The sequence below is a fragment of the Amphiprion ocellaris genome, chromosome 14, assembly GCF_022539595.1.
Source record: "Amphiprion ocellaris isolate individual 3 ecotype Okinawa chromosome 14, ASM2253959v1, whole genome shotgun sequence".
Taxonomy (NCBI): Eukaryota; Metazoa; Chordata; class Actinopteri; family Pomacentridae; genus Amphiprion; species Amphiprion ocellaris.
In genome coordinates, this window is record NC_072779.1 from 7239597 (window position 1) to 7255264 (window position 15668).

Genomic DNA, 15668 nt, shown 5'->3' on the forward strand with positions numbered 1-15668 from the left:
GTGACTCACTACTCACTGACATCCTACGATACTTTAATGAGTCAGTCCCAAGAGAGAAGAGAGTGTGTGTGTGTATTTCTGTGTGTGTGTGTGTGTGTGTGTGTGTGTGTGTGTGTGTGTGTGTGTGTGTGTGTGTGTGTGCCAGCATGTGTGCTTTTCTGGCAGCACATGCATGCGGGTGCTGCGAGGCCTGTGTTTCATTTCTGTGACTGGCGAGCTGCACAGATCTGCATGGAGGACCTGTGGTATTTACATGAATATGGCCAATTACTCTCCGTCTGTCTTCTCTCTCCACACTCACTGTCCTTTCCCTGACTTCCATCCGTCTTTCACTGACACTCTTCATGTGTCCTCTCTCTTTTTTTGTCTCCATCTCTGCATCCTTGTCTGGATTTCATTCACTGAAATCCATATTTGCTTGTGCAGCTTTTGTATAGATCAGCGCTCTGGATAAGTGAGCTTTCCCTGCGAGGGCTGACCACATCATACTTCTACTCTTATTATAAGTTGTCCTCTTTCTTCTGGGACCAAAGGAGTAAAGCAACAATTAGTATCCCCAAAGCATCGATATAAAGTGGTTGTTATTTTTAAATTGCTCGAGCTCCTTGATTCATTATGTCAGTTTCAGGATTGCGTCCAAGATTCTCTTTGCAGCGTGTTGTTCCTCAACGTGTGGTTTCTAAGAAAGTCATGAGAAGTATGTCTCTGTTCGCGTCTTCCTCTTTTAGCCTTTCTCTCTTTCGCTGTGATCCGTGCATGCGGCCGACCTCAGGCAGCCCAGCAACAGGAAATGTTGTAGCGAAGGTGACCCTGCCTCGAGTTTAAATGTAGAGGAAGCCAAACTTGCTGTGAGTGTCTGTCTCCTAGGAGCTTTTAGCGCCTCATGTATTATTTGAAAGGCATCCAACTGTCCAAGGCTTTTCACTGCCTCGCTTGGCTAATGTGACTTACGCTTAATGGAACTTTTTGCACTTTTCAACGCACACAAACGTCCGTACAAATGTAAGAGCTGTCAACCTCCATCACTGACGCCGCAGGGGACCCACTCACTGTATCCTGCTTTAGCCTTTTTTTTTTTCCACCACTCACTCTCACTTTCAGGAACAGCATACAAAAAAGCATAAACAGGACAAAGAGAGATATTCTCATAAATGGGTGGACAGTATTACATGTTTTGAGGCCAGGTCACAGCAGCTCAAATTAAGAATGAGACGATTTCTATGAGTCTTTACAGCTTGTGGTTGAATCATTATAAGCGCTCACAAAATAAGGTGCATTAAACACAAAATGTGGCTTTTATTTAAAGAAAAAAAGCATGCTGTCTTTCACTGGTCAAGCAAAACATGAGTAAACCTAACAGCCTTTTTCCTTTCTCTCTTTTAGGTCTGTCGACAGCGAAGAGGAAGTTTGCCGACTCCCTCAACGAATTTAAATTCCAGTGTATCGGAGATGCTGAGACGGATGATGAGATGTGCATAGGTGAGTAATATGAAATCCAGTACGGTCTGTGCAGCAGAAGAAGACAGCCTTTAAATAGACAGTAGACAATGCTGTGCCATTTATAGTCTCTGGAGCAGAACAGTCATATCAGCATTGATTTAAAAGCCGGCTGGATTTTCAGGAGTCTAAAATTATGCATCTGTTCCGACTACGCTCTTTGTCTTTTTTTTAATATCAAAGCCTGTTCTGACATGAATGCCGAATGGTTATGCACTGGTTATAAACCTCAATAATGTGATTGTTTGCTCCGTCATTTCAGATTTTCATCCCTCTTTGTGCTGTTGTGCTTTCTTTGATTGTCATGGTGAAAATCATTCAAAAACAGAAAATAACAAGCATGTACAAGTAGAGCTGTACATGTCTGTACAGGGAAAATAAGAACAAGCTAATGTCTTGAATTTTCTGAGTTTACTCCGTAAAGAGTTCATCATCATTGTGTTTTAGTGATCATATGTATCTAACTTTGATTTAAATCATGGTATTTCAATTTGTTTTTGGAACTTTCACGCATAATAAAGTGTTATTACCTAGAACTACAAGGGCTCAGGCCAGTTTCAGCCACCTCTAGTGTCAAATTGTACAAAAAACACACTTTCTCCTCTTGCACCTTCATTTGTCTGTGGTCATTATAAGATGTTCAAACAACCAAGCATTTTTTTCCAGGGGCATCTGTTGCGCTAATAAACCTCTACAGTTCAGTTTGCAGTGTTGATTTCCAACCACTCACCAATTTTTCCTCTTTTCGTTGAGCCCGTTGCGCTTATTCAGCTCAACTGTTTGTGTTTTCTTACTGTATTCTGATTATTTACCGCTCACTGCTTTCAAACCAAACCTGACACATTAGTGTGACCGAATGTATGACATTGGTGTTCGAACATTACTGTAAATTCCATGAACTCGTGTGGTCCGTTGCTGTCCAAAGGGCCTGCTGTGTGCGAGGGCGTGCAGCCACCACACCCTCTCATGCTGCCTGGTTCTGTCTGTGCAGGCTGCAGCTCCTCACTGGTCCGACCCACCCACTACTGTTGTTTAACTATCCCTGGCTATCTTTCCTGAACAGCTTGCTGCTCAACCGTACTGCACCACTGCCCTGTTGTTTTTAGGATATTCATAGTCGTACTTGTGTCCAAATGGATTTTCTTCTTTCTGATGCAGCTGTGATTTTGCACTACAGTATCAGTTTGAACAGCTTCAGTAAAACTTTGCACAATAACATAATATTAGAAAAAAAGGGTTAAAGTTAGGCTTGGTCTCTGAATCACATTTTTATTACTCTACATGTTTGATCTACAAAAATAATCGCTGCTGTATTTGAACTTAGTTCCAATGTTGTGCTGTTTTTATTGTATTAAGTCCTGAAGTTCTTCTGAATTCTTGGATCTAAGTTGTTTAACTTCCAACATCCTATAACTTGAAGCTTGATGTTGAAGAGCATCAAAGTTGGAGATGATTTATGTTGATAAACTGTAGCTCCATCGTCTCTCACCGAACATGTATGATCTTTACACAACAGTGCACAAACTACACATGCTCATTATGTACTCTAAGTTCACTCAGCGTGTCTGAAGAATGAAGTGTGCATGTGTGTGTGTGTGTGTGTGTGTGTGTGTGCAAAGTGTTGGATGGGGTCAGAGGCAACTGAAGTGGAAACTCTGACCCAAACAATGTAGCCGAGCCGAGCCTGCCAGCGAGCGGGGAAACAAGCGCCGAGCTGTGTTCGCTGTGGAAGCACCATAGAAACAAACCCTCTAAATTGTGGTTTCATTTCCAGTTAATTACTCTGCTGTGTCATGAGTTTAGAAATACTTCTACAAGCAGAAACAAAGCACCTTCATCTCCGTTACGCCGCCACCAAACGTATTCCCTCACTCTTTCTGCTTGCCTGTGATTGTGTGTCTCTCATTGTCACCATTCAAAATAATAATAACTATTCCTCTCCTTCTCTCTGTCTCTTTTCAATCATCTGTTTTCTCTTGTGTCTCTTTCTTTCCCTCACATCTGCCAACATGACTATCCTCAGCCAAGTCGCTTCAGGAGTTTGCAGCCGTTCTACAGAACCTGGAGGATGAGAGGACACGGATGGTGAGTGACTTATTTATTATGATATTATGGGTTGTTATCGAGAGGGTGTGGAAATCCGCATGTCTCTGTTAACCTGGCAACGGTGCAGATTGTTTGAGCTGGTCCATCCGAAGCTACTATACTCAAAAACAAAGGCATCTCAGATGACAATTTAGATGAAATAATAACAAACATTTGAGGATGGCCATAAAAATGTGTATTTGCACATCTGTGAGGCTGAATTTGTGTGTTTCTGTGCATGTGTGCCTCTAGATCGAGAATGCCAATGATGTCCTGATTATGCCTCTGGAGCGGTTCAGGAAAGAACAGATCAGTGCAGCAAAGGTAAGACCAGCCTCATGACTGGTGGCAGAAATGACTCCTGTTATACAAGTGCTGTGGATCAGTATTGATATCCGTACGTTGGCAGCGGAACATCAATCAATACAGTACTTTAGTGCGCCTGCAGCTGTTGGATGTTCCCCGATGAACACCATGCCCTCCTAAAACATACAGTTTATTGTAATAATAATCAACTTTGGTTATTATTTATTCATGCTTTTAACTGTGAGAAAGGCAGATGTTTGCAGTGATTTTTCAGCAGTTGTACACAAGCTTCACATGCGATTTGTTCAGTCATATCTTGGAACGGCTGTAAAATGATGACAGTCTAAGCAGTTTTTGCAGCCTGAGCAACTTCTGCAGCTTCACATCGCTGTCACTTTGTTGGGGTTTGCTGCGTTTCATCATAAATCATAGTACAGGATCTTTATTTTATCTACACATCTGGGTCCGTCACTGTACTTTAATGTTGTTTTCCTTTACAATTATTGGGTTAGTACCAGCAGGTGCAGTAAAAATGGCACGCTTGTGTCTCAACCGGCCATTTTGTAGCAGTTAGCGCACAGTAAAGTTATAAGAGCCTTCAGAATACAGCAGAGTAACTGTATGTTAGAAGGAAGCTTCAAGTATACTGTGGTGATATACATATTGATTATCATTTTCTAATACTTTTGCCTTTTTGTAAAGCTGCCTTTTTTTTTACAGTGATCATGTATTTTTACTGTAATTTTGTGTTAAGAACTAATATATAGTATATTTGAATTGATAGTACAGTTATGAATAATGGAGGAAAAAGCCAAATGCTATTAGATATAGGTATGTTCTATTTTGAAATAATATCATAACATTGTTTTGCTGTCATCACTCATCTTTTCCATCATCTTACCCAGTCGTATGTGCAGTACAGCCACCCTGCGACTTTGAAATAATGAAAGTCCTGTTGAGGCATGCTTGTGATAAAAGGTTATGGTGTTGATACACACACAGCATATTTACTGCATGTCTCAGTGTCCCTCCCTCCTCTTTCATTATTGGTGTATGTCAAGGTCTGACCCATCACTAAATGACCTGGATAGGAGATTAGAGGGATACATAATGCTGCCATAAATCACAGATTCCCACTCAGGAGGGGGGGTTTCATTAGACAGCAGGGCTCCCTCATGATGTGGTCGGTGTTGTTGTAGTGGTTCCATAAATCACTTCAACCTGATGGAGTGTACTGAAGTGTATGGAAACACATTGAACATAAAAAGTGAGGCTGTTTTTTCAAGATTTTCTTCATAGATAGTATTTTCGTTTGACATTTTGCACTCTAACAGCGCATTCTGAAATGCTTTCAAATTAAAGGATGAGCACTAAACTGTGCATATTTGGGTAATCTCTTATTCTGTGTTGTAAATATGCCATGTTTCAAATGTGTATAATCTCCTTGGTGCGCTTGCTCCCCAGTCATTAGCCATATGACCTAGATGAGTAGCCGCAGGGGTTCCCCCGATACAGTCAGTATTAAACATGTTGTCACTACATGGTCTGCTAATCCACCCCCTTGCAGCAGGTCATTGTGTGAGTTTGATATGGTGCTCAGATTAAGAAGCGAATGCATAATCGGTGCAGTCAGGTCACCACCAGCGATGTACTAATCCTAGTTTAGCCCTGAAAGAACTGATAATATCTTCACTTGGCACAGTTTCACCTTGTCCTAAAGCTCTAGAGATGGCAGCCTTCTTGCACGAGAGGCAAAACAAGCTCACGCTGAGTGGATGAGGAGCGATAGAGATAAGTTTAAAACATGCAGGGCTACATATTACATGGTTTACATGAAGAGAAAACAGTCCAATTTTGAATCTTATTCAGGCTAATCAAATTATTGCAACAAGTAGGCCAAGAAAAAAAAAGCGTGCAAGTAATTGCACTGCAAGCAAAAGGCGGGTAATATGAGGAGCATGTTTGAATAAAAACTGATGTGTCACTCCTGCAACAAAGACAGATGAATTTCTGAGTAAACACAACCAGCATAGACTCGGAAAAGATCAGCGGCTGCAGTGATTTTAGGGGACTGGTGTTGAATTGTTTGAATTATACAGGGATACAGATGTATAAAAAACAATATAGTAAAACAAAGACAACGACAAATGAATACTGACTGAGTTACACCTACCCTAAAGTTCTACTGTTTTAGAAAAGTGCTTTCTAGGCATAGCCTGTCATAAAGTGCATATAGTTAAAGAGCCTGTTTTACAAATGCTTGATTTTAAAGTGCCTGAATTCCTCAATGTTCACACGTTTGATTGTCTGCCATTTCTTATACATCCATAATATGTGCAAAGAACATTTTTCACAATATTCAAGTTTAAATGTCAATTTTGGTTGAAACTGCAGGGTTGGAGACAATTCTAATTTGTCAATTTCAATGGTAAAGTTTGTGCATTTGCATTTCCCCTGTGAATTTAAGTTAGAACAGTTGGTTTGGAACAAGTTTGAGTGTTAGATGAGATCCGGGATCACTTTGCCATGCATCAGTGTTTTATTCGACTTAAGCCCAGAATCTGCACCTGTTAAAGATCTGTTAAGTAATACAGTGCAGCTGTGAGTGAACAAAAAGCACCGATGAGTAGGAAATCTACAAAAAGCATTATGCCTTGTCCTGTATTAATCAGACAGGGAGTGATGGTGTAGCGGTTGGCTTCATGTTTCACTGGGGTTGTCTGAGGAACCGTTGGCATGGCAGTGTGGTGCAGTGAGGAGTCCAACTTGAGTGTAGCTGAGATGAGTCAGTCTGATGTCAGAGTATGATGCTGTATCAAAACAGTTCATTTACTTCACTGTCCTGAAAAAAGAACATGATTAGTTGTCATACTGGGAAGACACTGCCACCTCCTGGCCAAAGCAGGAAATACCCTAAAGTGCACAGATTTTTACCCAGCATTTGGTACCATAAAGAACAGAAATTATATACTGTTACAATACATGACATTTACTCTAATCATGCAATTTATATGTTTCATATACACTTTCCCTTGACAAAAGAAGTCAATCAGGGTTGTTTCAGTTGACTTTTACATGTATTTACATTCAGAAATATGTAACGAAACCAGTAATAATAGAAACATAGAAGTGGGTTAGAGCAGCAGCTATTTCAAACCCGATTTCCACGGAGAATATGACAAATCACAGAGGCAGACTTTAAACAGAGGCCTTGTTGTTTAGAGCAGCATTCATCATTTCTGATGCGTTCTGCAGCTGCTGTCTGTTGCTCCTCTGGCCCAGAGGACTTGACTTGTTGTTGAAACTGTCTTGGCAATGAACCGGGATCGTCTTACAGTATGCAGCATATCATTATTTTTCCCATTCCAGCATCAGTGAAATTAAAATAAAATGTAATCTGTAAACTGATGTTTGGCTTATAGCAATGTGGATACTGGTTTTACTGGCATTGCTGCATATTATTTTCATCTTTGATTCATTTATAGATCTCACTTTTCACTCATTTAATTTAGTGCATCAGTAAAATGTGTAAAAAACTCACTGTAGTTTACTGCGTTTTAACGGATTGTTTTTATTCCCTGTGATTATATTTTAAAGGGATGCGAAGGTTCACATTTGAAAAGCTGATTGATTTTTTTTTTTTTGTGATCAAATCATATATTGAGTAATTATTCCAGACCTTTTGTACTTTACAAGACAACGCCAACAGCATAATACGAAGCCATTATAGATGCAATTGTTTTTCACAGGAAAAATCAAAAGAAATTGCCTGTGTAATTATCAAATATTCATGTTCATGTTTGTTTTTGTTTGGAGCTCCAGCCTGAAGAAAGAAATAAGAATAACGGACTGAGACAGATGTACAGTAAAACTACCACAGGGCCTCTCCCTGATCTGCCTCTCCTGTGTTTGTACTCCTTTTCTTCTTGTTTCCTTTTGTGCCGCTCTATACCATTACTCATATTTCCCTATTCACACGAGTCGCATTAAAGTTTAATGATCTTCATGTGACTGTGTTTTATGCTATGAAGCAGAACATGTTCAGAAACCAAACAACTAGTGTGTCTTTTGGACACTATTCAGCTTTTCTTTCTATTTTACTGAGCAGAAATACACACCCTGCTCTATCTGTCCCCGGTTTATCATCCATCCATGTGTCTCCCTCTTATGTCAGTGATCTCACTTCTGATGAAACAGTCTGTTGTTTAATAACCAGCTGTGCTCCCCGGAAGAAAAATGTCATGCTGGACTCCCTGAAAAGAAGAAATTATTATGTGAAAGCTAAAAGAAATTTATGTGAAGTTTGCTTTTCTGTCTGTTCTCTGAACTTGCAGCTCAGATTAATTGCAAAAGATGTAGTCAGTGATCAAATTACTTGTGATTTTTGGTTTATTAGCACCTCAGAAATATTCCTCAGGACAGTAGTTGAGTTAGCTGACATGAAGCTTATGCACTGTGTTTGTCTCCCAATTAAATGTGTATTTTTTTTTGTGACAGGAAGCGAAGAAAAAATATGACAAAGAGACGGAGAAATATTGTGCAGTACTGGAGAAGCACCTTAGTCTTTCAGCAAGGAAGAAAGAGTCACATCTGCACGAGGTAAGATACGGAATGAGAGTGAACATCTCTCTGCCGCCTCCCACAGGAGTGGTCAGATTTCTCATATTGTCTCATATCAGTCCATCAGTTTTCCTAATTTCCTTCCCTGTTGTAGGCAGACAACCAGGTGGATAATGTCAGGCAGCATTTCTACGAGGTTTCTCTGGAGTATGTCTTCAAGGTTCAGGAGGTCCAAGAGAGGAAGATGTTCGACTTCGTGGAGCCTGTAAGATCACATTTTTATTTTACAGTCTGAAGAGGCTGAGCACACGTGCCCTTTGTCAGCAGCTGTCTGTATTGTTTTCACTCGCTTTGACATATCCAAGCCCACCAGATGCTTAGTAAGATGTCTTTCTTCTGTTGTTCGCGAAATGCACTTTGGAGGTTTTGTGGAATTGCTTTAGGGCCCCTCAGTAAGAGATGCTGAGGAAATATAAAGACAGTATGTAGCACACAAACCACACAAACCAAACTGTTGAAAACTTGGTCTCATTCACTGGATCTGTTTTGAGTCTTTTACAATATCTAATTTTCTGATTTTTTTTTTTGACTGCAACATTATCTATCATTTTTGCTCAGTTTTTCTCTCACGTCTTCCAAGTTGTCAACCTTTTTCCTGCTCTTGTACCTTTTCCTCGTCTTGCACATCGGCATTCTGGATGCAGTTCTTTCCTTCTTCTATCCTTTCTTCTTCTATTTCCTTCACCTACTTCACTTTCTTGCTGTTTTTCTTTCCTACAGCTGTTGGCATTTCTTCAAGGCCTGTTCACCTACTATCACCATGGCTACGAGCTGGCGAAGGACTTTAACCACTTCAAGACGGATCTTACCATCAGCATACAGAATGTAAAGCCACACATACACACAAAGCATCGCTTACTGATTTGTTGTACTTGTATCTGTCCATCAATGTCACAGTGCAGAGTGCTAATCATCTGAGTCTGTAGTGAAGTCTCCAATCAGAATCAAAAGATTTTGTTGCTAAGTAAGTTTTCACAAAGAAGGAATCTGACTTGGTGATTTTAATGCAGTGAAACACTAACATATAGATTAAAAATGTCACCAGTCGTAGTTTTAAAAAAAATGTGACAAGATGAGGAAGAAGCAGTGACGAAAAGTGCAGTACAGTACAGTAGTACAGTATACAAGGTTGCATAGAATGTAATGTAAGCAGGAACTTGAAATAGGATAATAATGATCCTATTTAAAAACCATGCATGAATGTAATGCATAAAGTCAATGTCTATGATCTCTGTCCATGTTTGTTTTTAATGATAGGAAAGTTTGAAGGAGCTTTATTTATGTATTTATTTTTAAATTGAAAGATACATTTTTGGGGTGTAATGCATATTTTCAAAAATAGAGTAGGAAGGGTTGAAAATTCATCCACATTTTAGGTCAGTTGGGGCAGCTTAGCACAGAAAAAAAATTACAACTCAGGAAGACGTCTAGGAAAAGTAATCCTCAAAATGCCAAAGGCCTGCAGGCAATGAGGAATTCAAAGGTCAGTTACTGGATCTGAAAGTAACATTTGCAACTGGAAGGACACTACAAATCTGTGCACAACAATATAGTCTGTATAGTTACACTTCTACCTTAAGAAAATTAGAAATGCTACAACTTGAGTAGGCTTTCATATTCTACTGTTTTTCCAAGTATCTTCATGAATCTAAAAATGAAATGACCTGTGTTCTCTGTAATTATGTTTACAGACGAGGAACCGCTTTGAGAGCACACGGTCGGAGGTGGAGAGTCTGATGAGGAAGATGAAGGAGAATCCGCATGAACACAAGAGTGTCAGCCAGCACACCATGGAGGGTTACCTGTTTGTGCAGGAGAAGCGTACGTATCAGCCCACTTCTGTATGCAGGAACACATTCCTTTTTATAATGAAGACACAATCCAACATTAACTTACTGTGTGTGTGTGTGTGTGTGTGTGTGTGTGTGTGTGTGTGTGTGTGTGTGTGTGTGTGTGTGTGTGTGTGTGTGTGTGTGTGTGCCTGTGTGTGTGTGCGCACATGCATGTAGGTACAGTTTGTGTGCTGCTTTGTTTGGCTTATACACTCACACAGATCCTCACAGTGTCAGAGCAGCAGAACAAACAAGCCATAATGAACCAGTAGTTGACAAAGTCAAGTCCAATCTGCTGGAGACATGACAGTACCATGGTTACCATGGTAACATATTGAGCACTAAAGGAGGCTCAACGGAAGATTTTGGTCATTTTAACCCTTTCCCCTCCCCTTGCCTCTGTATGGGTGTTTTTGACAGTTTGACGTCACCATTTACTCTCCGTTCTTCTTCTGTGTTTTTATTTTTAACTTTTTCTTTCTTCATCTCTGCATTTGTGTTTGTCTCTCCCTCAGGCTCATTTGTGTCTACGTGGGTGAAGTACTACTGTACGTACCATCGTGAGCCCAAGAAGGTCACCATGGTCCTGTTTGACCCCAAATCAGGAGGCAAAACGGTGAGCAGCTCTGGCCATTTAAAAATACAGAAAAAGGCCACAGGCTCAGAAAAAACGATGCTGTCCATCTGTCTAGTTATCTACTATATATGTATATGTCAGTAAAAAATAACAAAACTGAATATTGCATAGATTTTTGAAAAAATGTTTCTAGCTTGAGTGTCACAGCAGCCTATCATGTTGTCTGATTTGCAGTTAGTTCTCTCTCTGTCTCACTGTGTACTTTTTTATTTCCAGTACGAGGGAAAGCTGCAGTTCTGACAGCAGAAAACTGTTCAGCTATTTTAAATTGTCAGCAGAAAGTGCCAAGCCTTGTGTCATACCTTCATTATCAAGATTGTTCGATACTTGGTTTGTCGAGTGAGACATAACAATTTCTTCAACAGCAGCACCCTTAATAGGTGAGAGTGCAGTGTTGGAAAATTATGTTTTGATCAAGCGGCATGGCTCCAACTGGTTTCCTCAAATTGCTCTCAGAATCTCTTCTTGCCTCTCTCCACCTACAAAAATGATGAAGCCTGAAGTTCACGCCTGTATTCTGACAGTTTTCACAGCTGCATTCAGTAAAGCAAGAGTGGAAGCACTGAAAGTCACAGAAAACCTTTCAGCTCCAACATAGTGAGAAAGAAAAGTATTACCAGAATAAAATGAAAAAATATCTAAAAAAAACCAACATTATGAATAAGACTAAATAATGGATACAGAGCGACTGGACTGAAAGAGAGGAATCAATGAAGATCGTGACATTGGACTTGGGCTCTGCCATGTTTTATAGCAGGAGAAGTTGCATTTATATTGAATGGGTATGAAGCAAAAGTGTTTAGTACATGGTATCTCAAAAGCTGCCATAAAGCAAACACACACCCAGAAATTATCATCACCTCTGTTTAAGGATCAACTTTAATATCAAAATGTAGTTAAATCTATTTTCTGTCTGCATGATTTTGGGCTAAGGCTTCATTATACTGCCTCATGACTTTTGTTTTACATATTGACTTACTTCTTTCTCTGTGAGTTTTGTCATAATATTATTCTATTTTCCTCTGAGATTAAACACTGTATAAGTATAGAAAGTCAACACATTTGGCATTTTTGTCTGACAACACAGACTGTCACAGTGAGTCTAACCATAACTCCATCAGTAGAGTGACCTTGACAAAACAAGGATAAATCACTTAAGTTACATAATCGTGCTACAAAACAATGATTCTAGCATTTAAGCAGATTTCTCTTTCATGCCTCATTCTATCAAGGAGCTCATGAAAAGTGCATTCAGTCTGTTATGAGATTATATTAAAAGCTTCTCACTTGCCTGCACTAACTCACACTTTAGTCCCTAGTTTCTATTTAGATGTATTTTTCTCCTTTTTAGTCAGTGAGTCACTGCAGGGATTAGTGCTGTTGCCCGTTTCACAGTTTCAAAGTGTTTGGCCAAAATTATCTGTTGCAGTTGGATGTTAGGCAAGTTTGAAATATTTCACTTTCAGTCCTTTAGCGTGAGACAAATGAGTTTTTATTATTCAAAACTCTTATGAACTGACTTTCAGTCTTGTCCAAGAAAAAAATCCATGGAATGATTAATACTTTGCAGTTGTTCGGTTCACATGTTTATGAAATGTATGATATGGTTCCATTCTATTTCGCTGCTCTAAATGCTCCTCCACATGCATTCAAGTGTTACTGTCATACTACAATGCTTTTATTTTCTTCTCTGTTTGTTAGGGGGAGGAGGAGAGCTTCCTCCTCAAGTCGTGCACGAGGAGGAAGACGGACTCGATAGAAAAGAGGTTCTGTTTTGATGTGGAAGCTGTGGACAGGTTAGTATTTGCAATTTTACTGCATGTGTCTCCTTTTCAGATCATGTATTTCCACACAGTCCAACTCCAACTAGCTCCTTTTCACCGTGTTTTACTTTAACTCCCTAGCCATATGTCACATTCAATTAAAGAGGATTTTTCAGGGTGTAATTACATCTAACAGACACATGAGGGCGCTGCACATTTGATGAGGATTAAGGATTGGCTGTTTGTCCTCTGAGACTCAGCCTCCTGTTGTTTCCCTTCCTATACCTCCTGTGACTTTTCCTCACCCCCTCTCCCTGCCCACTCATCCACAGCTTCAACCTTCCTCCAATGAATAAGTTCACCTTGTTGTCGGCATCTCATCATCTTTGTTCTTGTGACCTCATTGTGCCTTTATTTGCATAACTGTGCTGTATATTTCCTCTAATAGCATGTGCACACGTACATTTGTGTTGTTATACAGACAGAAGTAAATGTATTTCATTGAGTTGTTTTTACAACTGGCATCAGAGGATCAGATAAAAGTCTGTCAACAGCTCCACAATTTAAATTGCACTAAGACTCTTTGAGTTTCTGACACTGTCGGTGCATTTTCGTTATTAGTTTACCACTCAACTCAGAGTAATATGAGGAGGCTGTGACAATTTTTCAATAAAAAGCTAAACCCGCTGCTGTTTTTTGTTAGAAAAACACAGATTTCATTATTTCTCGTGACTGGCATTTCATTCAGATAGACCTTTTCTCTTCTAGTTGCGTCGCTTCTTTACTGTGGAAACAGAAAGAGTCCGACATTACTTGTTGCTGTATTTAGAATAATTTGTCCCTCATCAGACAACAAAGCAGAAAACTCCTACATCCTTTCATTGTAATTATGTACAGGCATATTGTTTACATTTCACCTGGTGGAATGTCACTTACACTATATATAATCTAATTACCAGGCAGGTATTGCCTTTTCATATCATATTAAGTACTTCATTAATGATCCGGACAAGGTCACTTTTAATTAACAACTCAGCAGCTGTCAAACAGGTAACCTGAAATTAACGGAGTCAGCTTCAAGACAGCGGCTGTAGAACGGCAGCTGTCAGCCTCAGTGAAGCCACAGAACCTTGTCAAGCTGAACTCATTTTTGTTGCGGTAGGAGCCTCAGAATGTGGATGTGCACGTCTGGGTGTGACTGTGTGCTGGCCAGTGAGTCACGATCGAAAGACAACGTGCAGATTGGTGTGTGTGGAGGTGGTTGTAGTGCTGTGGGAGTGACAGCTGAAGGTGAATGTGCTGCTAGTGACAGGGTGACGGAATAGGACCGATAAGAAACCTGGAGAAAATTGGGACGGCTAATGTGTGTGTGTGTGTGTGTGTGTGTGTGTGTGTGTGTGTGTGTGTGTGTGTCCGTGCTGCGTCTGCACACACTGTTTCCTCTATCAAGATGATTTATCTTAACTGTTAAATCTAATTAATTCTTGTTAGTTGGTGAATTTTCAGATGCTATTCATCATCCTTTTTTGATCCTTTTATGGTAAAAAATCTGATCATAGCTGCTGATCGTCTGATTTATTGGACAGCAGTACTGCAGTCATACCTCTGGCACCTGCGAATGAATGATCTTGTGTACTTTCTTTAAAAAAAAAGCATGAGATTTGCATGCAAAGATCCTTCTGCACAGATGTGTTCATCTCAGGAAGCACAAGACTTGTAAAAGAAACATTTTCAATCATTTGTATAAATAATTTTAATGAGTTAAAAACTTTCATTTTAAAAAAAATATAATATTGTTGCAGCTTTATTTTATTTTATTTTATAGACATATGTGGTCGCCTGATGTATTTGTGTGTTATTTTTGTGGGTTTTGTTCATGCGTGGGCATCCAAGCATTTCACACTCACCTTGATTTTTGATAATGTGCCTTTTGTTTTTGTGTGTGTGTGTGTGTGTGTGTGTGTTTGTGTGTTTGTGTACGAAGGCCGGGAGTGATCACCATGCAGGCTATGTCAGAAGAAGACCGAAGGTTGTGGATGGAGGCCATGGATGGGAGAGAACCGGTAGGTTACCATGGTTACCGGTTTGTTCTTATGTGACAGGGACAAACGGGGAGAAAGAGAGACAGACATGGAAAGGGAGGGGCGACATGTCTGTTAACCAAACAAGAGCTCCACCTTAAAACAGGTTTTTGCAGCATCTCTCAACTTCTTCTCTCGACACACGCCTCCACACACACAATCACGATTTGGCACCTGCTGACACAAAGCAGTGCTCAAATAATAAGACTTCTGTGAGGCGTTGGCAAATAATACTGAGAGAGATTATTTTGGTGTTTATGCTCCTAATGGAAAAGTTGACTGACACCTCCCTCCCCAACACTTTGGTTTACGCCTTCTTAATGTACGGCTGTTTTTTTTTGCCCCCAAGGCTGGAGGTGCAGTAGTGCTGAGTCCCGTTCTCCATTTCAGGCACCGTCGTGTCCCAACACCTCCCTCCTGTCTATACAGTATTCAAGTATGCAAAAGTAATCCACATCCATAAAGTCACCTCAGGCTTGAACAAGCAGTTGCTGAGCTCAGGGGAACTATTGTAAAACCCGAAATGTTCACGTTTCATGCCATTTATTGTTAAGACTTTGTTCTGTGGCTGCCAAGTCACTTGATAGTTCAAACTCACGACCGACCTCAGCTATAGCATGTCAACTTTCAGACAAAGGACGCTGCTTTTTTATTATCATTCTGGTTGTTTGTGTGGAAAACTTTGAAATTCTAAAGTCATGTTGGTATTTTTTTTTTTTTTTTAAATTTGGCTTGGATATAAGGTTTAAAACTAACAATAAATGTGACATTTGCATGTGTATCATGATGAATGTTAGTTAAAGTGTTCAGCTTTTCACTTATCTACAGTAAACTACATTAACATCCA

At 39.9% G+C, this 15668-nt stretch overlaps 1 protein-coding gene across 1 annotated transcript in view; it reads left to right on the forward strand.

Moving 5' to 3' along the window:
* Positions 1-15668, forward strand: part of LOC111584545 (rho GTPase-activating protein 26-like) — a 91335-nt gene that overhangs the window by 42865 nt on the left and 32802 nt on the right. The window contains exons 2-11 of the mRNA XM_023293706.3: positions 1384-1479; positions 3521-3582; positions 3835-3906; positions 8386-8487; positions 8603-8713; positions 9229-9333; positions 10200-10329; positions 10856-10956; positions 12679-12773; positions 14725-14803. Coding sequence (XP_023149474.2) covers positions 1384-1479; positions 3521-3582; positions 3835-3906; positions 8386-8487; positions 8603-8713; positions 9229-9333; positions 10200-10329; positions 10856-10956; positions 12679-12773; positions 14725-14803 — 953 coding nt within the window. The remainder of the gene's footprint in view (positions 1-1383; positions 1480-3520; positions 3583-3834; positions 3907-8385; positions 8488-8602; positions 8714-9228; positions 9334-10199; positions 10330-10855; positions 10957-12678; positions 12774-14724; positions 14804-15668) is intronic.